Below are 24,683 nucleotides of genomic sequence, written 5' to 3'. Positions count from 1 at the left end.
AATTTAGTTAGAAATCCCAAGGAGTGGTTTCTCGACTCAGGTGCCACTAGACATATTTGCTCTGCGAAAGAAGCCTTTGCAACGTACACTCCTGCTGAGTACAATGAAGATTTATTCATGGGAAACACAGCAACAACAAGGATTGCAGGAACAGGGAAAGTAATGTTGAAAATGACATCCGGCAAGGTGTTGACTTTGAACAATGTTCTGCATGTCCCTACTATTAGGAAGAGTTTATTTTATGCTGCACTACTCGTTAAGAATAGGTTTAAGTGTGTCCTAGTTAGTGATAAAGCTGTAATAAGTAAGAATGAAATGTTCATAGGAAAGGGCTACCTCAATGAGGGTATTTTCAAACTAAATGTAATGGTTGTTGATAGTATTAATGAAAATTCTGTTTTTGTTTACTTATTGGAGTTAATTGATTTATGGCATGCCCGTTTGGGACATGTAAATTACAAAGCCTTGCGAAAATTGGGTAATCTAGAAGTATTGCCTAATTTTAAATGTGATAAGTCGAAATGCGAAATTTGTGTGGAAAGTAAGTTTGTTAAACATCCTTACAAATCTGTTGAAAGAAATTCTAAAACTTTAGACTTAATTCACACAAATATATGCGATATGAAGTCAACACCATCTCGTTTTGGGAAAAAGTATTTTATAACTTTTATTGATGACTGCACTCGATTTTGTTATGTATATTTGCTTAATAGTAAGGATGAATCAATTGATGCATTTAAGCAATACAAAAATGAAGTGGAGAACCAATTAAATATAAAGATAAAAATGATTCGGAGTGATAGGGGTAGAGAATATGAACCTCTTTTTGCAAAGATATGTTTGGAATATGGTATTATTCATCAAACTACTGCACCTTATACACCACAGTCAAATGGTTTGGCAGAACGGAAGAACAGAATATTAAAGGAAATGATAAATGCCTTAATGATCCATTCTGGTTCAGCGCGAAACCTTTGGGGGGAAGCCATCCTTACAGCTAATAAAATACTCAATAGAGTACCCCATCAAAAAACACAATCAATTCCATATGAGTTGTGGAAAGGAAGAAAACCCAACTTGAAATATTTCAAAGTATGGGGGTGTTTAGCCAAGGTAGAGGTTCCTTTACCGAAAAGGGTTAAAATTGGACCAAAACAGTAGATTGTGTCTTTATTAGGTATGTTGTGAATAGTAAAGCCTGTCGGTTTTTGGTTTACAAATCTGATAATCCTGAGATTCATGTTAATACGATAATTGAATCAGATAATGCAGAGTTTTTTGAAAATATTTATCCGTATAAAACTGAAAGTGAGTCAACAAGTGAAAGACTTAACGACCACGAGAAGAATCAATGGAAAATATTCTAACTAGTGAGGAACCTAGGCGTAGTACTCGGCAACGAAAATCTGCTTCTTTCGAACCAGATTTTGTAGCACTATTGCTTGAAAATGAGCCTCAAACATTTAAAGCAGTTATGTCTTCGTCTGAGTCAACTTATTGGAAAGAAGCAATCAACAGTGAGATCGAATCAATTTTAAGCAACCACACTTGGGAATTGGCTGATCTTCCTCCAGGAAATAAACTGTTAGGATTAAAGTGGATCTTTAAAAGGAAAATGAAACTTGATGGTACTATTGACAAATATAAGGCTTGACTGGTAGTCAAAGGATACAGACAAAAGAAGGTCTGGACTACTTTGACATATACTCTCCAGTAACAAGGATAACATCAATTAGGATATTAATAGCACTAGCAGCAGTGCATGATCTTAAAATCCACCAAATGGATGTAAAGACATCCTTCTTAAATGGAGAGTTGGAGGAAGAAATTTACATGGAACAACTTGAGGGTTTATAGTTCCTGGTAAAGAAAAGAAAGTGTGCAAACTTGTGAAGTCACTTTATGGACTCAAGCAAGCACCCAAACAATGGCATGCTAAATTTGACCAAACAATGTTGACAAATGGATTAAAGATTAACGAATGTGATAAATGTGTTTACATTAAAAATGTTATGAATCATGAAGTCATTGTTTGTTTGTATGTTGATGACATGTTAATAATGAGTAAAGAAATTGACAATACAAGTGCTACTAAGCGCATGTTGTCCAGCAAGTTTGATATGAAAGACTTAGGAGTTGCTGATTTGATCTTAGGGGTCAGGATTATCAAAACTCCCCAGGGAGTAGCATTATCTCAATATCATTATATTGAAAAAGTATTGGATAAGTTCAAGTACTTGAATTTCAATGTTGTCAAAACTCCAATTGATTTAAGCTGTACATTTAAAAAGAATGAAGGTCAAAGTGACTCTCGATTGGAATATGTAGAGTGTTGGGAAGTTTGATGTATATTATGTATTGCATGCGACCAGATATAACATGTGCTATTAGTAAACTGAGTCGGTACACTAGTAATCCAAATCAAACTCTCTGGATGGCAATGAAACGTGTGTTGGGTAATCTAAAATATACACAACATTATGCTTTGCATTATAATAAATATCCTGCTATGATTGAAGGATATAGTGATGCAAATTAGATCACTGGGTCAAATGATGTAAAATCCACGAGTAGTTATGTGTTCATACTTGGTGGAGGAGCAGTCTCTTGGAAATCGTCCAAACAGACATGTATTGCTCGCTCCACAATGGAATCTAAATTCATTGCTTTGGATAAGGCTGGGGAAGAAGCTGAATAGGTCCGGAATTTCCTAGAGGATATTCCATTTTTGGCCCAAACCTGTTAGACCAATTTGCATACATGGCGATAGTCAAGCAACAATAGGTAGGGCAGGAGCGTTATGTACAACGGGAAGTCTCGTCATATACGACGGAGACATAACACCGTAAGACAACTGCTCTCTAGTGGAATTATCACAATTGACTATGTAAAGTCAAGCGATAATGTGTCAGATCCACTAACGAAAGGTCTAGAGAGAGAGACAGTTGAAAGATCATCTAAGGGAATAGGTTTACGGCTTAGGACAAGTCAGCACGACGGTAACTCTATCTAGCATATTGGAGATCCCAAGAGCTAGATTCAAGGAGAAAAACAACGTTGTGGCTGACGGTTCGATATTGTCAATTAACTCAATTCATTCTCATGATGAAGACAATGTTCAGGAACAAGGTTACGACTTTAAGGCTTGTTAATAAGGTAATAAAGCTTAAGTTTTTAATGATTTGCTAAGTTTGGTAGATTTGACCAAATAGTGATCTACGAGATGACACGGTTAGAAATCACCTATGTGAGTGTGAATTGGAGGCCGCTTCAAAGAGAATTTTGTGTCAAAAGCCTATTCTCTATACATTCATGAAACCAGGAGGTGTTCATGGCTGAAACGAATACAGCCGTAAGAACCATAAACAGTAAAGGGTTAATTGTGTGACATATGGTTGTCTAGGTATAGACCAAAGCTCGACGGTTCAAAGATATAACATCTACCGATTGACCGAGTATATCCGACATATGTTCACTACGGAAAGTCCAAGGGGAAACCTACTTATCCAGATGCAATTAATCCTTGCCTGTAAAGTACACAATTGTCCGTGCATTCCTATGTTATAACCATTCCTCATCAATGTGGGGGATTGTTGGGTATGTAGCGAGAATTGATGGGAAATAGAGGGAATGAGAGGAATTTGAAAAGTTGAGAACTTGAAGAGTTGGGAACTTGAAAAGTCCTCTTATGCTTTAATGAAAAGGCATTTGCCCCTCATCGGTGATAGAAAGAAAAATAGGAGAGTTTTATAGAAACACTCCTATTAATTGTTAAAAGGGTTGGAAAGAGGGACCCCCTCACGCTGTCGTCGTCGTCGCTCGCTCGTCTCGGCTTCGGCTTTGGCAAATGATCGATCGAGAGATTATTTGTTGGATAAAGTTTATTTTAATTATTTATTTAATTAATTAATTAAAATGGCCAAAAAAATATTTTCAAGTAATTAGTTGATAACAGAAGTTGAAAATTAACCAAAATGTTTTAACTTTTTAGTTGACTAACCCGATCCGACTCGGATCCGCACGACCCGTTTTATTTAAACTTTCCCGTTTTATTTAAATTTTCCGCCATGACTGTTCTGAAATGTTGCAACTTTCAGGAACAGTCAGTACCATTTGAAAGGTTGCAAACTTTCATTAATGGTCGTGTGAATTCTGAAAGGGTTGCAACCTTTCAGAACATATTCTTCTTGCTATAAATACCATTCATGTTTCAGAATATTTCCAAACGAATTTTCTGATCTTCTTCTTCTTCTTCTGCACACATTTTTCTTCGTGTACTTTCCTGCTGTGGATTAATTTACTGATAGTAGAGTTTTTGGTATCTACACTTTTCTAATTAAGATCTTTTTACCCTGGGAGGTTATATTCCAAATCAAACCTCGGATACCAGAAGGGAATAATTTCCTTAAGAGGACACTGTGAGTTCAGTGGACTTGATCTTTTTCCGATTTAAAAGATTTTTTTTTCAAGTTCTGGCACATTCTTACAGGTTTTAGTTAAATTTTTGTTCATCTCTCTTACTGGTTTTATAAATTTCAATTACTTCGTGTTTCTGAATAATTTATTAGAATATGTAATTTCTGGTTTTGATAACACAGATCAAAAACACAAATATCGTCAATTGTTTCATACCCTAGGGTGATGACGTATCAGGTTATATTAGTGCAGTGAGGTTAGATAGCAATTTGAACTTTTTAAGTGGCTGTTTATCATTATTGTTATTGTTGTTGTATATGATAATGCATAGCTATTTATGTCAACTTGCGAGACACCTAGGTTAGAATTTCTGCATTTCATGCTCATGGATAGTCACATTTACAAAAGATATTCTACCTAATTTTTTGAAACTCCTAAGGACTTAACCGTAGGACAAATGTTTCTAAGGAGAGGAAGGATGTAACACCCCGACTTTTTAAAACGTCTAAATTAACTCATTCCTTTGTGGAAAGACAAAGAAGGTGAGTAATAAATTAAGAATGATGTGGTATGTCATATTTTTTAAGTGTCCAAGGGTTTTATCTCAAGTTTTTAAGTAAGGTAAGTAGCAAAATAAAAGTTAGCAAAAGTTATCTTAAGTTCCTTTTTAAACATTCCTATGAAATTTGGGTCAAATGTCTTAGACGTTTTCTCCCAATATATAATAAGGTATGAAGCCCAAGAACCATTTAATCAAAGGTATACGAATCTAGTTTCCAACTCATCAAACGGTATAGAGAGATATTCGCGTTTTCACGAGACTGCGCAAGTAGGCACGTGAGGTGGGTCCCCTAAGTCGGTTGAAGCTTATAAGATAACATCTTCTCCATTTTTCTTCATTTCAACTCGTAATAAACCCATGGAAGTCATAGAATTACTCCTCAAATCATCGTTGTGTGTTCATGATCTCTTCTTGGCTCCTTATAAAAAAAATTACACTACGTCGCAAGCTCGCCGTTTTGATATAATTTTCACGGCGAATTGAGTGGTGTAGCTCTGTGGATATTATCGCAGTAGGGTTATTTTCAGTGCAGTGATTATATTCATGTGTTGTGGTTGTTTTGAAATAGGTAAGAATAACCTTTTACCAATTTATGAATACATTGTGTCTTGATTATAATTTACGATAGGAATTCGTATCATTTGTTGAATCGTCATAGTAATTTTTTTATCCTTAATTACTGATTAATTTTACTTTAAGGAAAAAAAAGAAGAAAGAAAATATCAATTTTACCTTTTTCTTTACTGTTGTAGTGGTGCGGACAGAGGTATTTTCAGCTTAAATTGTAAAGGAAAGGGTATGTTAAGGTTATTCCTTTTGTTCGGCATGCTTACTTAGAGCTTGGGAGTGATATCATAAGGTAGTTAATGTTGGTGATCTTGTAGATCTAATTGTGAGTGGTTGACTGATTGAGTAGATATAAACCCTCATTTTAGGGACTCATAATATGTTAAGAACGACTCTAAGTTAGGAACGACTTGAAGATTATTCATATATATTGTTTATAGCTAAATTGCTCGCCTTTAGCCTATTCAATTGTTTGTTGTCGCCCTTGGGGCTATTGCGGTTAGTTGTTGAGGTATGAACTGCTTATGGGGGCTATGATACTGTCTAATAGGACTAGGGCTGTTCGTGGTTCGATTTGGATTGGTTATTGATTAAAACCAAAACCAATCCAATCTAGTCGGTTTTTCAAATTTCTAAAACCAAACCAAACCAAACGAAAAAAATAACCATCAGTTTTGTTATTGTCGGTTTGGTTTGGTTTTTATGGTTTTTCGATTTGAAAGTAATAATTTTTTTAACGAAGTACGTATCTCGATAGATACAAACACCAAGTACATGAACAATCTACAGAAAAACAAATGTCTGTTTAGTCAAGCAATTAAGCAATTCATTACATGAACAAAGTGATACATTTAAAAGAAAGTGTTACAATTTTATGTAAAGTATGGTAGATAAAGACAAAAATGGATTTTGATGGACTTGGATTTGAGATTATTATACTTGGGCTAAAGTGTTGGGCTTGAGAAAATGATAAAGTTAAAGACTTAAGTTGATTAAAATTTAACAATATATTTTTAATTTATTTATGAATATTATATAAATAATTATACAATTTATACATCTAATTTATTGGTTTGGTTATTTTTGCGGTTGTTTTTTAGTAAAACCAAAATCAAAACCAAACAAAAAAATATCGATTTTTAAAATTTAATAACCAAACCTAAACAAACCAAACCAAATATAGTTTTTTTAAATCGGTTTGATCCGGAATGCGGTTTGGTTTGGTTGTTAACCATAACCATGACTAGCCCTAAATAGGACTATGCTATTGCCAATGAGGGTTATGTGTTGTCCACATGGCTATATTGATGCCAAAGAACGTTATGTGTTGCCTACAGGGCTATTTTGATGCCAAAGAGGGCTATGTGTTGCTTATAGGGCTATGTTGAAAGCAAAGGAGAGCTATATGCAGCCTACAGAGCTATGATGTTGCCTAAGAGGGCTATTCGCTGCCTACAAGGCTACATCGTTTCCAAAAAGGGCTATGTGAGTTCTTACAAAGACAAAGGGCTACTGGTAGGGGTATGTAGATTGATTGACACCTTCTGAGCTTATGGGATCCTAGGTAGATGGTATGTTGTTTGTACCTACCGAGCTTATGGGGGCTTGGTTAGGTTGATATTTGATAGTATTTTTAGATTCAGTAGTGGGTTAGCATGCTTATCTAAAATTTGAATTCCTTACGTGATTGCTTTTTGTATTAGTATGATACTTGCTCATTTAGTCTATAGCCTTTCATATTCTTTACATTATTTTGTAATGGCTCCCCACTGCCTGGGGGCGCTGCATTCATGCATGCAGGTCCCGACAGATGACCCAGTAGACCTCCTCAGTAGTAGGATTGAATTCTATCTGATTGGCTAGCCCCTTTCCTCCAGAGCTGCCAAAGTTGGGAGGTTTGTTAGCTTTTGTTGTATATATCTTTATGGGTAAGCTGAGGCTCTGTCTTGCAATATTTTGTACTCTTCGAGGCTTGCAAACTAGTGTGTAGGGGTATATAGCTATGTTATGGCCATGTTGGCCTAGTTTGTTGGGTTGCTGAAGCTTGTGAGTTGTTTGGGGTATTATCTTGATATATACATGTTTTAAGTTTCGGTATAGATATCATGGTGGCCTCAACGGTCCAATATTGACTTTTGTGCTATTTGGCTATTTTTTTATATTAACTTTTGGGAGTAGATGTTTCTTTTATAGATCTGTTAACAGGGCCCTTGCCGGACGAGGGCTTAATTTTAAGCCGAGATATACTTGTTTGTTTTCTTGATTACATGTGGCTTCCATGAGCTAGTAGCAAATGGTTCAGCATGGTCAGCTCGGGCTTGATTTTTGGCAATAGGAGCCAGTTGCGCCCCTTGACTTTGGGGCGTGACACATACCTTTAAAATACACTATTAAATAGTGCGCGGGAGGGGGGGGGGGGAGAGGTAAAAGATCTTTCATAAAGTTTGGTAAAAGGTCAAAAGTGCATGTTAACAACCGCCCCTTGGTTGCTTGAGAATGAAGGATGAATTGTCAGGCAACCAACATTGACTAAGTAATCGATTTTGTCAGACAAATGAAAAGTTGTCAGTGGGATCACTTGAAATGGAATATAGTTGGAAAGAAAGGATGACCAAGACTTTGGGTTTAAGTCACTTACATATCTCTGGTTATACGAAAATCATGTTGTATGCATTCTAAATTTAGGAAGAAATGAAGCTTCTAAAATTGAAATAATTATACGATATTTGAATAAGAACGATAAAGACTTGAATGGATATAACTAAAATAGCGAGGTGTTAATGATTGAACAACTCCAGTTTAATCACCTACATGTAATATAAAAGTGATTATGAGAATAAAAGTACGAATGAGACAAAATTGGCTAAGTTCTTGTTATGACCTATATGCTTTTAAAGTTCATATCATGACATGTTATATGCTTTATCTCTAAAATAATAATCAGAGGAAGGGGCCTATTTACCCACAAGTATATGTATATGGTACAAATGATCATAAGTTGACAAATAATATGATGGTGGTTATGATGTCAGTTAGCTATAAAAAATTATTACAATTACTAACATTTGACTGGGTATGACATGCATTTGCATTTGTGTATGTGTGTGTGTGAGATATATATGATTACACGAGCATATCATGCGTATTTTGTTACTATGAGGTCAGATGTTAGCCATGAGTGAAATAATTTTTTATCCTTTTTACCGCAACTATATTTTATTCTACTTTCCGCCTTTCATAGTAGTACATATCTATTTGTACTTAAGTTTAATTGTTGCGTGACACTACATTCGTCCAATAAGTTCAGACAAAGATCCTGGTCGACTTTTGCACTAAAGGTGTTCTTCCAACCGAGGATTAGTAAGCTTAATTCTTCCTGGTGGAGCTGTTAGTTGTTTATATGTTTTGCATCCATGAGTTTTGTGTATAGTTATCGGGGCATTGTCCCAACTAGTTGAGCTGCAGTATTCATAAAGACTTGTGTACATATTTTGTTTGGTCTTTTTTCATCTTCTTGTTTGTAGCCTTGTCGACTCATTGTATATATGATTTTAGTTGCATCCATATTGATTTGCTTGTTCTTACCAATTAAGATGGTCTTACTTTGTCATTTCATTATGTCCTTGATGTTGTTGTGACCTCGTTGATCTAGTTATCTTATTTCAGGATTTTATTGTGAAAAAATTATCAGCGCTTGCTATTTCCTTTCCATTATGTTTTAGTGGTTAGCTCCGATCGAATAAGGTAATGGGTGCCAATTGCGTCTCCTCTCAATTGGGCGTGACACCTATGTTTAGTTGATCAAAATGTGAAAAATAAGTTACTTAAAATAAAGAAAATGACTTTCTAAATAGAAGTAGGAAAAACAAGTTGTATAAGTGTGATTGCAAACTTATTTTCTCCTTCAATCCACCCCACCAATCTCTCAACCCCACCCCTTAATCATTGCACCATCGCTACTCATAAATATATTCTTACGATTCTATCCCGATTTTTATAGTGTTTTAATTGATAAACAATATATATACATATAAATACTTTTGAAATATTTTCTTATAGATATTAAGAAATAAGTAAGAAACTCACAATTACATTTTGTAGGAAATCATTTTTGGTAGAAAACATTTTTGTAGGAAATCAATTCTTATGTAATATTTTGTGTTTAGGTGTATATTTTATGAAAAAATGTTTTTTCTTTTTCCTCTTGAAAGTTTTTGGGTTTAAGTCAAAATCCCAGGGTTTTGCGTTTGTTGGGACTTTGGGTTAAAAGAAGAGTAGCGTGTATCCAAGTTCATTCGTCCCGCCACCAGCAGCTGTCGGAGTCGCCGCCGGTACTGATATCTTCCCCTTAGAATACATTTTCCAATTTAAGAGTAAGTTGTTAGGTTTGAAGGTGAAAGTGAAAGATTGCAGAAGATGTGGTATCTATGCGTGTTCTATCACAGGTTACTGGACTACAGGAAACCTGAAGTTGAATCTTTAGCAGACCTTTTCAGCAAAGACGTAACTGACTTACAATGCAATAGTTCACTTGAATGGGAGCTTCCAAAACATCATCATCCAGACTCTCCTTTTCACTTCGTTAATCTTCCTTCTGAAGAAATTGCTCGAAGTGTTGCTAACCGTAGTAAGACCTTCTCTTCATCTCTCTATACAATTCTTAAGCTATATATGTAGTTAGATTCAGCGGCGCTAAAAACAGATAGAAATTGTGATACATAATCAGTCGTCTTGGTTACTAAATAAGTCTCACTCTTCTCAGCTTTACTGTATTTAGAATTGTAATTGTTCCTTTTAGGCTTTCGTTTTTTCATTTCATATCTAGCCCGGTTACCATTGCGTAGAGTTAATTACTAAAGCAGCTTTCATAAGAAAATAGGTTGAAACATCCCGCAAATTAATTTTTGTTGAGTTAGTAGTTGGAACACTCTTATCTTGGATTTTTGATTCAATTGTGTGGGTTAATTACTTGTTTCATTTTATACATTTATTGTTCTGAACTTCTCTTTAAGGTTAGGTTTAAAAGAGGTGGCTATTAATAGGTGAATGCCCCTTCATTTGAGGATGCATAATCTACTTGGAGTTGATATGGACTTAGCTAAGAGAACAGCACCATAGAAGCAAAGGATCTATAAGCAGTACCAACTCATTGGTTTCGTAATGGAACATATTTGATTAATTAAGTGATGTTGCGGTTTCTGAATTGTTTTCCAAGTTATAAGGGACTTAGTTATGATATGACATTTGAATCATGGACCCTTAGAAACTCATTGAAGCTTTTCTTCTGTACAAAGGTTGGAAGAGTATCAAACATTTTTTTGGTGAAAAGGGATTTAGTATGTGACATAGGAGGCTTTGCGTTAAGAAACTCTTGATATCTCTCTATTTATCTGGGGAAAGGGTTTGAAGAGTAGATATGCTATACAATATATTGATAATCCTGTCATGCAGGTATTCTTGTAAAAGGGATCTTTGAACTCTGGGGAGAAGGAAGCAACTTTGAGGAATTAGAAGAGTCGATTAGAAGTTATCCAGACGAGAAGAAACTGCCATACCTGACATCTGATAGCACATTCAAGATTGCTGTTGAGACCTTTGGGAAGGTTATCAGCTTTGAGGAGCAAACTGAACGTATTCGATCACTATCCTACATTCCTTTCAAGGTACGTACTTGTTATTCTGGAGTACATTACATAAAACTCAATCTGATCAATTTGGTTTTTCTAATTGAAGAAAGTAAAGGAGCAGAAGCTAACTAACATTAGCACTTTTTCCTCCTTTGTTTTCGTAGGCAGAGAATTTCTGTTTCCTTCTTGTTCTTTGTTGTTCCTTATGTCTATACTATATGTACTGGGTTAACATGTTCTAATATTTACTCCATCAAGAATTATTCCCTTCTATTTGTTACATGAAGTGACGTTTATATTTTTTATTCAATCCTATTTTTTCTGTACTTACCATCATCTGCATCACTTTATTTTCATTTAATCATTTGAAAAAATTATATGCCGTGGAATGTGATTGTTGCTTCTGAGTGTGGTGATATGACTGGTGTTTTGGTTTGTTCTTCCGATTTTGAGGATGTAGTCTCAGCTTCATTATCCCTGTTTGGTATAGGAACTAATTTGGTCCCTTTGTATTTGTACTCTTGTTCCCTTATCATACCCACCTTGCACATTAAATCTTCAATTGTTCCTTAGGATTTTGATCTAGAGTTGTATCATTGTTCTGCTTATATTTTAGGCTAAATCCCAAGTACCAAGAAGACAGAAAACAGAAACAGCTCGGAGATTGTGAGAAGGGTTGAACCAAGGAAGAAGAGCGGGTTGGATATAGGGTTGGTGAAGAACAGGGAGAAAAGGTGGTGGTTTATTATTCAGATTGGGGGGAGAGGAAAAGAGGTGGAGAGATATTGGAAATCAGGGCATTGAGTGGAGGGGGACAGCGACGGGTTGTTAGGTGGTAGTTGACACAAGGAGAAGGGTGGTTGTTGGGAAGGTCCAAGCAGAGAGATGGGATAATGGGCATAGTATCTGGTTACTGGAGAGACTGATAAGGTTGGTTTTCTTTTTAGGATTTCTTTTTTCGTAGGGGTTCTTTTAGATGTGGCATTCAAAAGGAAAAAAGATAAATCATATTTATGATAAAATAGGATAATGTCAAGTCAGAAACTAATGGACTCATTAGCAATTGGAGAAAAAACCTTCAAGACAAATAATTGAAGGTTTAGGTGTCGTTTGATAGGGTGTATAACAATAATGTTGAATATGGTGTATTAGTAATGCTTGCATTAGTTATGATGTGATTATTTCTTATGCAGTATTTGGTTTTGTGTATTAAAAGTAATAACTATTGTATGCTTTCTATAAAAAAAATTGTGGAAAAGAAAAGACGTGGAAAAGGTTTTGAGGGGCAATTGAGTCTTTACTTATGCTAATACTTGTATTAACACCCTTTGCATTACTAATACCATGGATTTCCATGTATTCGTAATATACGCCTCAATTATACAAAATAGAGTGTGCATTAGGTATACATAGAGTCTGAAATCGTATACCAAAAAAGGTACTAGTTATACACAAAGCTAATGCATGCATTATTTTTCCAATACACTCTACCAAATGACCCGTAAAGTCTAAGTTGAACAGTAGAGACTTAGAAATTCCATGAATACATGTAATATATCTAAGAGTAAAAGCATTCTGAGTCCCCATATACATGCTCTCTCCACTCTATGTGTGTCTTATTTTATTTAACCAATTACAACATACATATTTTGAGAGAAGTGAAGTGGAGACGGCATGTAAAAATGCATTTTACTCTCAGATATTCTTTTGTATTTCACAGAATTTCTGAGGTTTAGTAGATATTGCCTGTGAATTTACTTATGTCTGTTTGATTCCAGGGCCGGGTCAACTTAAAGAATCCTTATCACACGTTCTGGCTCATAGAAACAGATGATTATGATTCTAACAATGGATTGCCACCCATTTCGGGAAAAAGAATTTTTTTTGGTCGAGAGATTGGTACTGCTGATAGGAAGCTTTTGCCAACTTATCAGTTAAAGAGTCGTACTTATCTCGGGCCAACAGCCATGGATGCTGAAATGGCGTTCCTGATGGCTAACCAAGCACAGGTCAAATCTGGAAAGCTTGTCTATGACCCTTTTGTGGGCACAGGAAGCATTCTAGTTGCAGCAGCTCATTATGGAGCAGTGACATTGGTTAGTGTTTCTATTTTTGCATGAACTTTGAGCATTCATTATTTTCCTTGGTTCTTTACTATCATTAATTGACTTTTCAGGGTGCAGATATTGACATTCGAGTAGTACGTGATGGCCGCGGTCCAGATTGTAATGTCTGGAGCAACTTCAAGCAGGTACGGGCAGAGTGATGTGTTCTCTTTATATGGGATGCTAATTTTGTTCTTATATAGTAATTGCTATTATTTGATCTTATCATCTGATCGGAGTATAATTTTATTTATTATCTTTCTATGCTAAACTCGTATCTTTAATTGCAGTACGGACTGCCAATGCCTATTGGTTTATTAAGGGCAGACAACAACCTTCCTCCTTGGCGTTCGGGGTTGAATGAGGTATTCTTATTTGAAGTTATTTGTGTTTTTTGGTTGTCTAGTCCTCTTGTTCTTTCACTTGCAACTTCTGTTTCTTCTTTCTATGAAGTATTTGATCATTGGGTGGTGGTGTTTTCCCTCCTTTATTTGTACTAATGGGCAAAGGGCTTCAGTTGGTAGGTACAGCCAAGATTGCTAAGTTCACACATGTTTTCGCAATTTTTCTTATGTTCAAGATGCAAAGCCCTACTCAATAGATTGGATAGTGATCAAAGAGGAGACAACTCTTATAAAGAGAAAGTAATATGTCAAAACAGTACAGCTAACAACAAAAAAGAACCACAGTTGTTGCTTGCGTTTGTAAGACATCATATCCTAGCTCAAGCCACGATTGACTTGTCAAGAGTTAGTTTTCTTGAGGCAGGAAGTTGTAGAGTTCACATAGTGCAATGAATTACCAGATGATTTCTGTTGATATTTTTCTTCATGCAACAATAACCTGAAAGTGGAGAAGTTATTTTCTTAATTTTTCATATAATTAAGACTAATCAAATTTTCAATTAAAGAACAAAGGTTCGCATATCTCTAGTAAAAGCAAGGTTTTGTTCTGGAAAGAGTTACTTTATACAAAGTTAAAATTTGGGAAGAGGTATAGTTGAAACAATCCTTTCTTTTCCAACACAGGTCTTCACTATCAATAATGTTGTTACTATCTTCAAAGTTGATATGGTTAAAGAAACTATTACATTTTCTAATTTTCAAGGTCATTATCAAGTCTTTATCAGTTACATTATATTGACAGTCGAGGGTGGTATATATTGAAGATGAATTTTCTCATAGTCAAGTAATTTGAAGCTCATTTTATGAGTCTCTTATGTGTGGAAGAATGATGCAGCACTCTGAAATCATGTAATGTGATCTTCAGAAGTTGGTGAATTGTTTGCTTACAGTGTACATTATCTTCAGAGTTGATGGGTTAGAGTTCAAATCTTCTTTCGATTTAATTAGAGTGAGTAAGCTTAGTTTCCAGGTTTTATTTGACACTTTCTTGTCCTGGCAATCACGTAGTAGCAGTTCTAGTAGTTGCTCGAGTGTACTGAAGTCTCTGGAGTAGATGGCATATACTGTTGTCTCTATTTTGTTTGTTGCACATCTCCACATCATATGAGCTTCTGGGACTTATAGCGACTAGAACTTGACTGTTAATCTGAAGAACGAAATTCTCCAACTTGGTATGTCTTGGAATTGTTTCCTTTTCTCAAAGGTAATATGCCCAGATATAGCTGTCTTATTCATGCAGATCTCTCAAATTTATAGATCTCTACAGATTACTAGAGCAGCAATTGAAGTCTTATACAGTGAGAGAGCTAAAGTAAGTGGAGATGGAAATCTGAGAGTTTGTGTCAAACAGAGGTGCGCTTTCTACATACAAGCAATATTCTAAAGCAGCAATAGAAGTCTTGTATGGTGAGAGAGCAAAAGTGCATGGAGATGTAAATGAAGTCAAATGGGGGTGATAGTCACTTAAGGTCGAGGATGCCGGGTTCCATTGATACTTATTTTAGAGGAAGTAGGGGAGAAATCCTTCATGTTGAGACAGAAATTCTTGACGAGGATTCAATTACTTGTGGCCTTCCATGGGTCTTATGCCATAAAAGTAATAAATTAAAATAAATTCTTAAGGTAAAATCAGAGAAATAAGTTTATATGTATCAGTATATGTAGTCAAAGGCAGCTCGGGAAAGTGTTTAATGCCCTCTGATATGTAGTTTATTCTTGTCATGCCATTAGTGAATTATGGTTTATTATTTTCCAGAGTTCCAAAGGCAGTTTGAACTGAACAGTTAATTGGCATGTTAAATAGGTATTTTTTTCAGGTCTTGTTGCTTATGTTCTGTTTTCTAGGTTTTTGATGCCATTATATGTGACCCTCCCTATGGAGTCCGTGCTGGAGGACGTAAATCTGGTGGCAGGAAGCTATTGAAAGGAGTGATTGGTCCATATACAGTTCCTGATGACAAAAGGACCGGCCATATACCATCAACTGCTCCTTACAGCTTAGTGGAATGCGTGCATGATTTGCTTGACCTTGCTGCTAAGATGCTTGTGATTGGTGGCCGGCTTGTGTACTTCTATCCTGTATTAAGAGAGGATGAGTCAATTGAGACCACGTTTCCAGAGCACCCTTGTTTTAAGTTGGTTGCTATCTCAGAGCAGTTGCTGAGCTATAGGTACAGTCGGGTACTATTAACCATGGTTAAAATTGGACCATATACTGAAGAAATTGCATTAGCAGCTAGGATCAAACATTTGGAGTTCAAGGAAAACCATTTGAAGTGGTTAGAAGAAGGTAACCTTCATTCAGCAGTTTTTAGTCCTGCTGACAATCATCTTAACGGGTCAGGTGATACGAAGACTGCTAAAGATTCAAAGGCAAGGTATAGAGGCAAATATGTCTAGACAGACAAAATTTCATGGGGCAATATACCTTTAATATGGTCGGGCTATTCGCATTATGATGAGAACTCTTACCACAAAGCTCTTTAGTGGTTTCATTTGAGCTGGGATTGATTCATCAGTTGTCTATACACTTGACATGTATTTGACTATTTCCTTGGTGCGACTACTTTATTAGCCTTACTGCCTATACAAGTAGTGTATTCTGCAAAAAAAGGTTCATTGACACCCAAAGACACAATGAGTGCCTCGTTCTACCAGTTGTTAAAGCTCAAGCTTAATACCTTAGAGATGCAAGTCCTGTCCTACTTTGTGTATTTTCTACAAACGATTTTATCATGTGCACATTATTTGCAGAAATTTTATTATTTAAATTAACTTTTGATTAAGTAGAATAGAACCCGATAACTCTTCTAACTACATTGACTAAATAAACTAATATTAATCTACACCTTAGTGTAAAAGCTTTGCTAGTAACTATTAATCGCACTCTTTCGCTGTGAATATTATGCTACATATGATCGGAGGAGGTGTGTTTAGGATTTTTCAAACATGGGTGCACCAAATAAAATGTATTGAATTTAGGAAATATATACATAAAATATTTAATTTTACAAAGAAACCACTGGTGTCGGTGTCCTATTATTTGCCTTTGAATTCGCCACTGCATGCACTACTGGTTAAAGTTAATTTGGAACTCCATACCGAACGATATAAAATACTCCTTAACAAAAGCGATTCCATATTCAAATGAACTCAAATTCAAAATCTCTTAATTTAAAATATATATAGCAATACTTACCATTTCATCATAATTCTTATTAATATACCGTTTCACCACCATCGTTGGTATAGTTAAAGAAGGTTTGTTGCAAGTAGCTTTAATTTATAGATGTAGTTGATGAAATACAAGTCTGGCATAACAAAAATAAAAAGATAACTGACAGAAAACTGATAGACAAAAACAACTTTTGTCCCATGAAAGGTAAAAAAACAACCTAAAAAAGCTATATTTATGGATATACATGTGAATTCATTAGTGACCATAAAACTACAAAAAAGATACACACATCCATGCAACTTGGTTGTTGAAGCATTTCTATCTATTCCTTCGCTGTCACCTTAAATTGTGAGGAAAACCTCCCCTCAAGTATGGCCCGCCCCTTAATTTTAAAGGAAATTATACAAAATTATAAACATTTAGACTATATTAAGTATTATAGCTATTATTAAGAAAATTGCAATTTACAGCTATAATTGTTTTTAATTTTTTCTAGTTGTTTAATTTGTATAATTCTTCTGATTTTTATAAATCTAAAGTTTATTTAACTTGGTTTAATATGTAAATTCAGAATTTTATATATGTTTATCTTATCGATTTACGATTTATGAAATTCATAATAAATTATCCTGTTTGTATATTGACAAATCAAATATACAAACGAGGTTATGAAGAATTCCCAAATGTACCTATTTATATATTTGCAAGTGAAATGTACAAACAAGCAGAATATACAAGCTCTAGCCTTCATAGCAAACAAAACTATAGTTATGGAGCGAAATTATCAAAATTATAACTACAAATCTATGAGGTTTGTTGTTTCTAAAATTTTCTTAGATATGAGATCTCGTGTGTAGTGCGAGCTTAATAATATTATTGATTTGATCTTAATTTATGTGATGCAGATAAAAATTAAAGAGTTAATTCGATTTTGATATGGTTTATAAATATTTTAAATTATTACTCTAGTAGTTATTATTTATTATACTTTTTAAATTAAAAATATATAATCCAATTCTAAATTGTTAATTAATTTGATTTATAATTTCTTTTTGATATAACTTAAAAATATATAAAAAATTAAAATCAAAGTAAAATAAATAAATTAAAATTGAAAAAGCACTAAAGTGGATCCCACATATTTCCCGAGAAGCACCTTCAGTATATAATACTCCCTCTTTCCTAATCGACTTGGTTTAATTTATTTTTTTAATCCGTCTTAAGAAAATGTCAAATATTTATATTTAATAAAAATTTAATAAAATATTAATTTTTCCTTTATTAAAAGATTTCTAACCACACAATTAACTTTTAAGACATTTTGGATCAAAATTTCACATTTTTTTTTTGTTAAAAATCATATCAAGTTTAATATTCTCTTAAGTGGAGCCCATATTGCATGAGAGACAAAAGCCAAAAAGAAGGCCTATTGATTCACATTTGCAGCTATGAATTGCAGAAAATTTGTAATGTCAATCAAGCCCTATGCTAAAGCAGATAAGATCAAACTGCTCAACTGTTGCTTATTAATTAAGAGATAAAGTATAGTTGAGATTTTTCCTCCATATAAACAAAACTTATTCTTGACTTTCTATTCACTCAAACACCCTTTATAAACAGGATGACAATGATGCTTTTTATGATCATCTTAATTTTGAGTAATCAAATAGGAATTTCACATGGACAGCTCAAAGTTGGTTTCTATGACAAAAAATGCCCAAATGTTGAATCCATTGTGAGTGGTGTTGTCAAAAGATTTGCTGCCTCCAACAAAAATATAGCTCCTGCCTTGCTTAGGGCCCGTTTGGATGGGCTTAATAAAAGCAACTTTAAAAAAGTACTTTTGAAAGTGCTGAAACTTATTTTTAAAATAAGCAGTTATGTGTTTGGATAAAAGTGCTGAAGTTGCTATGCCAAACCTGAAAAGGGAAAAATGGAAGAAAGAGATATTAGGGTTATGTTGTAATTTGGAGATTGTATAAAAATATTAAGGGCAAAAAGATAAAAATGTGGTCAACTTAAAACAGCTTATAAGCTAAAAAAAAAAAGCACCCCTACCCCAGCTTTTAACTTTTGGCTTAAAATAAGTTTTTTTAGCTTAAAATAACCTATTTTGAGTATTGCCAAACAGCTAAATAAGTCAAAAATCAGCTTTTAAGTCAGTTTGACCAGCTTTTAAGCTGAGCCAAACAGGCTCTTAGACTTCATTTTCACGATTGCTTTGTTCAGGTCCAATTACATAATTATGTTTATTTAATCATATTTAGTGATCATTCATTAAATATTAAGTGATCAATCAGGGGTGTGATGCATCAATTCTTATAGAAAATGGACCTAATGCTGAAAGGCATGCATTTGGTCATCAAGGTGTTGGAGGATTTGAAGTGATTGAGAAAGCTAAAGCAGAGGTTGAGGCTGTTTGTCCTCGACTTATTTCTTGTGCTGATATTGTTGCTATTGCTGCTAGGGATGCTATACTTTTGGTACCACTTTTTTCTTTAATTATCTTAGTCTGTTTTTATTTATTTCTTTGATTTTTTGATGCGGAATTTAAAAAGATAATTCATTGTTGTCATATTTTTAGTTTTTTACGAAGTACATGTTCGGTACTTGACAACTTACTCATGTTCTTGCCTCACACAATCGCCTCAAACTCTAGGAATCGCTAAGAAAATGAAAAAGAAAATATACAAGCTAAGAAGAATTGTGTTGCTTTCTTACCGTTTATACTAAACTTTAGGAGTTAATATGTAAATAATAATTATTAAACAAGTCTCTTACATATTTACAAAGTAATTGTTTTACGTGCTTAAAATTTTGTAAAGACCTTTCCATATAAATTTTATAACATTCTAGATTTTACTATAAGAAATTTTCACATTTCTCTAGAATCTTCCACTGTAGACTTGCTTTGTTCCTTTGTAAGCCTCCATATATATAAGTTTATATCATGTGATGCTTATATAGCGTGATGACATAGTGGATCGTCACAGTTGTCTATAAAAAATGTTTTATTGGACAGGTAAATGGGCCATTCTATAATGTGGAAACAGGAAGAAGAGATGGGTTGGTTTCAAATGTATCTTTAGCTGATAATATGCCAGACGTTGATGATTCCATTCAACAACTCAAACATAAGTTCTTCCAGAAAGGCCTTTCTCACAAAGACCTTGTTCTCCTCTCTGGTAACTATCTATACACTAATATATTACTCCCACTTGAAAGAAAGATTTTTGATTTAAAATAAGTGACAAATGTTTGTATGATCGTAAATAGTCTCATTAAGGGTAATATTGAATGAATAAACTGCAGCTGCACATACAATTGGTACCACTGCATGCTTTTTCATGACCAAACGACTCTACAACTTCTCTCCCAACAAAGGTTCTGATCCATCGATAAATCCTACATTTCTTCACGAGTTGAAGTCCACTTGCCCCCAAAACGGAGATGTTAATGTCATGTTATCGATGGACAGAGGCAGCGGTGAGACAACATTCGACAGTCAAATTCTGCAGAATATTAGAAGTGGCTTCGCTGTACTACAATCTGATGCAAATTTATATAACGATGAGACAACAAGGAGAGTTGTAGATTCTTACTTTGCATTTCTTAGCCCATTTTTGGGGACATCATTCCAGGCTGATTTTGCCAATGCAATGGTGAAAATGGGAAGAATTGGAGTACTTACTGGCTCTCAAGGAACTATTAGACGTGTTTGTTCTGATTTTTAATTAAGTTCTTAGAGATAATTAATTACAAAAATAGATGGTACTATATAGTAAAATAGCATATAGTTGTAATTAATTACTAAGCATTATTGACAACATATATTACTTGTAATTCATTAATAATTCTATTTATTATCCATGATGAAAGTTATGAAATCCTAATACAAAATCTACGGCAAATTTAAAGCCAATCGACATATTTTGGATCAATGTACGGCCCGTGGCTAGGGTCAGTAAGCAATTTGATTTCATTAAGATTTCATTTTGTGGGTCATTATAAATACTTTTCATATGGTTATTGTAATATGGAGTTACCGAATTTCATAGTTTTTAGTTGCAATATTTTTCTCTTTTAGTTTTCAAAAGTATTATGAATTGAAGAGCCGATTATTTCTATTATGTTACACTTAAAGCAAACATTACAAATTCAATTAATCCTTATTATTATTTGCTTTTCGTTATGAATAACTAAATCCTTCACGGACAAGTTTTTCCTTCTCTTTAAGGTTTCTCTCTAAGACAAACCCTAGTTGTTATAGATCAATGAGCATTATCATCCCGATGCTATTATGGCCATTTCAGCCACGGGATATGTTGTAATGTATGCGTCCACCAGACTAGATGGGACCAGGTCCTCAACACAGTTACAATAACATGAGGGAAAATAAATGTTGAAAATAAAGATTGTACACACAACTTTCCATAAAAACCTCATTGCCCAAGGGAGTAAAATCACGACCTGTCTCACACGAACTTTCAAACTGCTTTTACTAGTCTTCTCAAGCAAAAGTAAAAATTAGTTTACAAAATGAGATTAACCTACTAATCTCCACACTAAGAAATATTTCCTATTACTTAGACGAGCCTAAGCAAATATAACACTGTCCACTATACTAATCCTAACATATTAATATAGACTTTGAAGTAAGACACTAAGTTACTCACAACTTAAGTTCCTACAATGATTCACACAAGCTTGAAACGTTTCTAACACAAATGAAATGATTCCCAAAATATAATCACAGTAACCAGCAATCAAAGTAACAGTAGTTAATAGCAATCAAAGTAACAATTGGTATATGAAGCACTTGAAGCAATCAATCAGGTCCCTGCTGTTTGAAGCTTGAAAAAGTATATCTCTTTGAATGAATGATCATTTTGTTATTTGTAAGTTGAATTTATTAGACAAGAAGAATTATTATCTAATGTAAAAACAACCTAATCGCTTCTGATTGGTGGAGTACTTTGCAACTCAACTAACTTCCTGACCATGCAACTTTTGCAGCTGTACAACATATTGACACTAGACAAGCATACTCTGCAGAAGATCAGGTCCTTGCACTTATGAGAAGATCATCAAAATATCTAGGAGTGTTAGCACTTATCATTTCCCCTTTTTTTGATGATGACAAACAACCTACACAGAGCCTTCCACCTTTGTTCAGTGCACCAGTAACAACAATGTTCCCCTTTAGTTCAATGCCCCTAATTTCAGCCAACCTTTATAACAAACTTCCCTCTATTGACATCATTGAAAAGGTGAAGTATTCAACATATTAATGTTAAATGTAAGACAATAAATAATTAAGGGCCTTGGGCCACATAAAACATGTGTTTGTAAGCATGAAGAGAATATTAAACCACACATGAAGTGGGCAGAAACATAAATAACATTAGATCATAAATACTGAACACTGTAGTCAATCAAAACAACACAAGACACAAGATATTTGAATCATGGTTTAAGAAGAAGAGAGAAACAAGGGAAACATGACACATTTAGGACGGAGGGGGGGGGGGAAGGGGATGGAGGGTGCGCATAAGCATAGACAAGCGCTCATTTGTATCTTCATAAGCCTTGATAAGTTGCTTGTTGAGAGACTTAACTTCCTCATTGAGCAAGGCATTTGTCTTCAACAACATTGTATTCTCATCCCTCAACTTTTACACCTCCTCGTCATCCACCTTAGTGGTACCAGGTCATTCTGAGATAACTTTCTGCAGTTTGGCCTTCAGTTGCACAATCTCAACCTCCTTATCACTTAAGATCACTGTGAGATTAGTCACCTCGCGTTTAAAAAAGGCTTGATGGGTCTAGAATATCTTCCACCCGTGACCTGCCTTTGGCCTTCCCTTCAGCACACTCACCTTCCTATAGCGTGGCTGGAATAAACATCTACTTGGAGGTACCATATACCCTTCTTCCCAACAAAACTTCGAAATGATTAAACACATAATTCAGCAGATAGCCATATGAAATCCCATGTTTATCCCTTTTCCAAGTCATTGCCCTATGCATGTGCTCAAGCATCAGACCAGGGAGATTAATTTCCTTAAGTTCATCCAACTTCTCTATAAGAAACAAATCAGCAACAAATGCTACTGTCCTTTTTTTCTGAGCGTGGACCCAACACATTGTTAATGAACTCAAAGAGCAATCGATACTCCCCCTTAAGAAATTTCTTTTGCAACCTTGAATGCTTGACGTCCCCACGCTTGGTGGCCCTTGTTGAAAACTCACAAGAAGGTTGACAACCTTCAATTAATCGTATTCCCTTCACCGATACCCCTAGAAAAATCCCCAAAGTTTCCTTATCTAGAAGAATCTCAACACCTTTAACAGTAGTCCTTATCCACCCATCCTCTAGAAGGTCCATTTTATTGTAGAATTCTCGTACCTCAGTCTCATGAAGGTAAGGTGTTGGGGGTTCAAACATATGACCCCATTCTTGTAGAGAAACAATATAAAAAGGATTCAACATACCAAATTTTGTTATGATATCAGGATAAAAAACTCTTCAATTCAACACTTTTTGTTTTTCCATCTCAGTGATTTGCTCTTCCCTTGTCATTTCAAGATCTGCAATTGTGCTTGGATCATCCAGACCATGTACCTTTTTCTGACTTGATTTAACAGTAGTTTTCTTCTTCACTTTCCCTTTCTTGACAAGCGATTTCTTTGCAGCCTTCTGCACTTCTTTTCTTTTACCTTTTTTTTTCTCACTTTTTTTTCTTTTCTTAGCCACATAGAGTCTCACTAGACCCGATAGGGAGAGGTATAAAGGTAGGCTTTTCAGGTTCAATACATTCCCTCATCTTTTTCCCGGCCCTTCTCGTTTGAACTCGACTTGCTTCTTTGGAACTCCCCAAAACCTTTTGCGTTTCACTCCTTGTGACATGCTTACTTTTGTCCCCTTTAGAGTGGGACAAAACCAACTTTCCCTTTTCTTTTCTTTGTCACTTCTTCTCAGACTTAGTAGGTTCAACAATGTGGTCGACTTTAGGATAATTTTCAGCAGTTTCTAGATCTGGTACACCAATTGTCAAGGTGTTGGCTCCTTTTACCCTTGTTTTGTTCTATCTCAAGGGGTGGTTCTTCCTTCTCCTCTTTAATTTCAACATCGAAATACATAGGAGTTTGGTCAAAAACTGATTCAATACTGAGAGGGACCTATTCTAGTGATCTATCATTTGTTTCTGAAAAATTCAATTGAACATCTCCTCGAAGTGAAGTCAAACTTTGCACAGCCACCAGTTCAGCACTGCTGCTAGAATGCTCGACTCAGGACCCCTTTACTTAGGCAAGTCTCCCTAAAAAATCTTTCAGACATTGCGGATGGTACATCCCTAGAAGCCACAAATACCTCTTCAGTACTAGGTCCGTCAACATCTTTCGTAACATATTTTGCCTTTGAGTTTTGGGTATTTTCACCGAACAAAACTAGAGTGGGGGAAGAGGGCAGAATCTCTTCAAAAGGGAACACATGAGATGTCATAACTTCAGTAAGGGGAGTGTGGATTCACCCATTTCACCAACTCCACAAACTAGAGTCGAATCAGTTTCATCTCGAGGGGGTATGAAGAATTTGAAAGAACTAGGGTTTTCAACTTTTTGGGAGATAGGAGTCTGGGAAGAAGAATCGAAGTTAGACATTTTTTGGAGAGGAAAGAAGATACTTAAAGAATAGTTAGAGAATCAGAAGGAAATACTTGAAGATATTTGAACAATTTAATTCTTTAAGAGCTTAGTTTGAAACAGAGTCGAAAGGGTATCGGGTCCCCAACAGTAGTGAACTTTTGTTTTTAAAGTGAA

General features: G+C 35.0%; 2 protein-coding genes across 2 annotated transcripts; both read left to right on the top strand.

Moving 5' to 3' along the window:
• Nucleotides 1-9,740: 9,740 nt before the first annotated feature.
• On the top strand, nt 9,741-16,462 carry LOC107032017 (tRNA (guanine(10)-N2)-methyltransferase homolog). Its single transcript, XM_015233571.2, has 6 exons — nt 9,741-10,172; nt 10,997-11,208; nt 12,951-13,268; nt 13,349-13,423; nt 13,568-13,642; nt 15,527-16,462. Exons 1-6 carry the CDS (start codon nt 9,962-9,964, stop codon nt 16,079-16,081), a joined length of 1,446 nt encoding a protein of 481 aa, XP_015089057.1. The 5' UTR covers nt 9,741-9,961; the 3' UTR covers nt 16,082-16,462.
• Nucleotides 16,463-18,321: 1,859 nt separating this feature from the next.
• Nucleotides 18,322-20,783, top strand: LOC107001948 (peroxidase 43-like). Its single transcript, XM_015199898.2, has 5 exons — nt 18,322-18,661; nt 19,045-19,088; nt 19,160-19,342; nt 19,882-20,044; nt 20,172-20,783. Exons 1-5 carry the CDS (start codon nt 18,481-18,483, stop codon nt 20,591-20,593), a joined length of 993 nt encoding a protein of 330 aa, XP_015055384.1. The 5' UTR covers nt 18,322-18,480; the 3' UTR covers nt 20,594-20,783.
• The last annotated feature ends 3,900 nt before the right edge of the window (nt 20,784-24,683 follow it).

Source organism: Solanum pennellii, chromosome 10, assembly GCF_001406875.1.
Source record: "Solanum pennellii chromosome 10, SPENNV200".
In the NCBI taxonomy this organism is placed as follows: domain Eukaryota; kingdom Viridiplantae; phylum Streptophyta; class Magnoliopsida; order Solanales; family Solanaceae; genus Solanum; species Solanum pennellii.
This window is presented reverse-complemented; position numbering and strand designations above follow the sequence as displayed.

Coding starts and splice junctions, on each gene's coding strand:
- LOC107001948 (XM_015199898.2), top strand. CDS start 18,481: ATGACAATGATGCTTTTTATGATCATCTTAATTTTGAGTAATCAAATA. Junction 18,662..19,044: donor TCCTGCCTTGCTTAGGGCCC/GTTTGGATGGGC, acceptor TTTTAAGCTGAG/CCAAACAGGCTCTTAGACTT. Junction 19,089..19,159: donor TTCACGATTGCTTTGTTCAG/GTCCAATTACAT, acceptor GTGATCAATCAG/GGGTGTGATGCATCAATTCT.
- LOC107032017 (XM_015233571.2), top strand. CDS start 9,962: ATGTGGTATCTATGCGTGTTCTATCACAGGTTACTGGACTACAGGAAA. Junction 10,173..10,996: donor TCGAAGTGTTGCTAACCGTA/GTAAGACCTTCT, acceptor CCTGTCATGCAG/GTATTCTTGTAAAAGGGATC. Junction 13,424..13,567: donor TCTGGAGCAACTTCAAGCAG/GTACGGGCAGAG, acceptor CTTTAATTGCAG/TACGGACTGCCAATGCCTAT.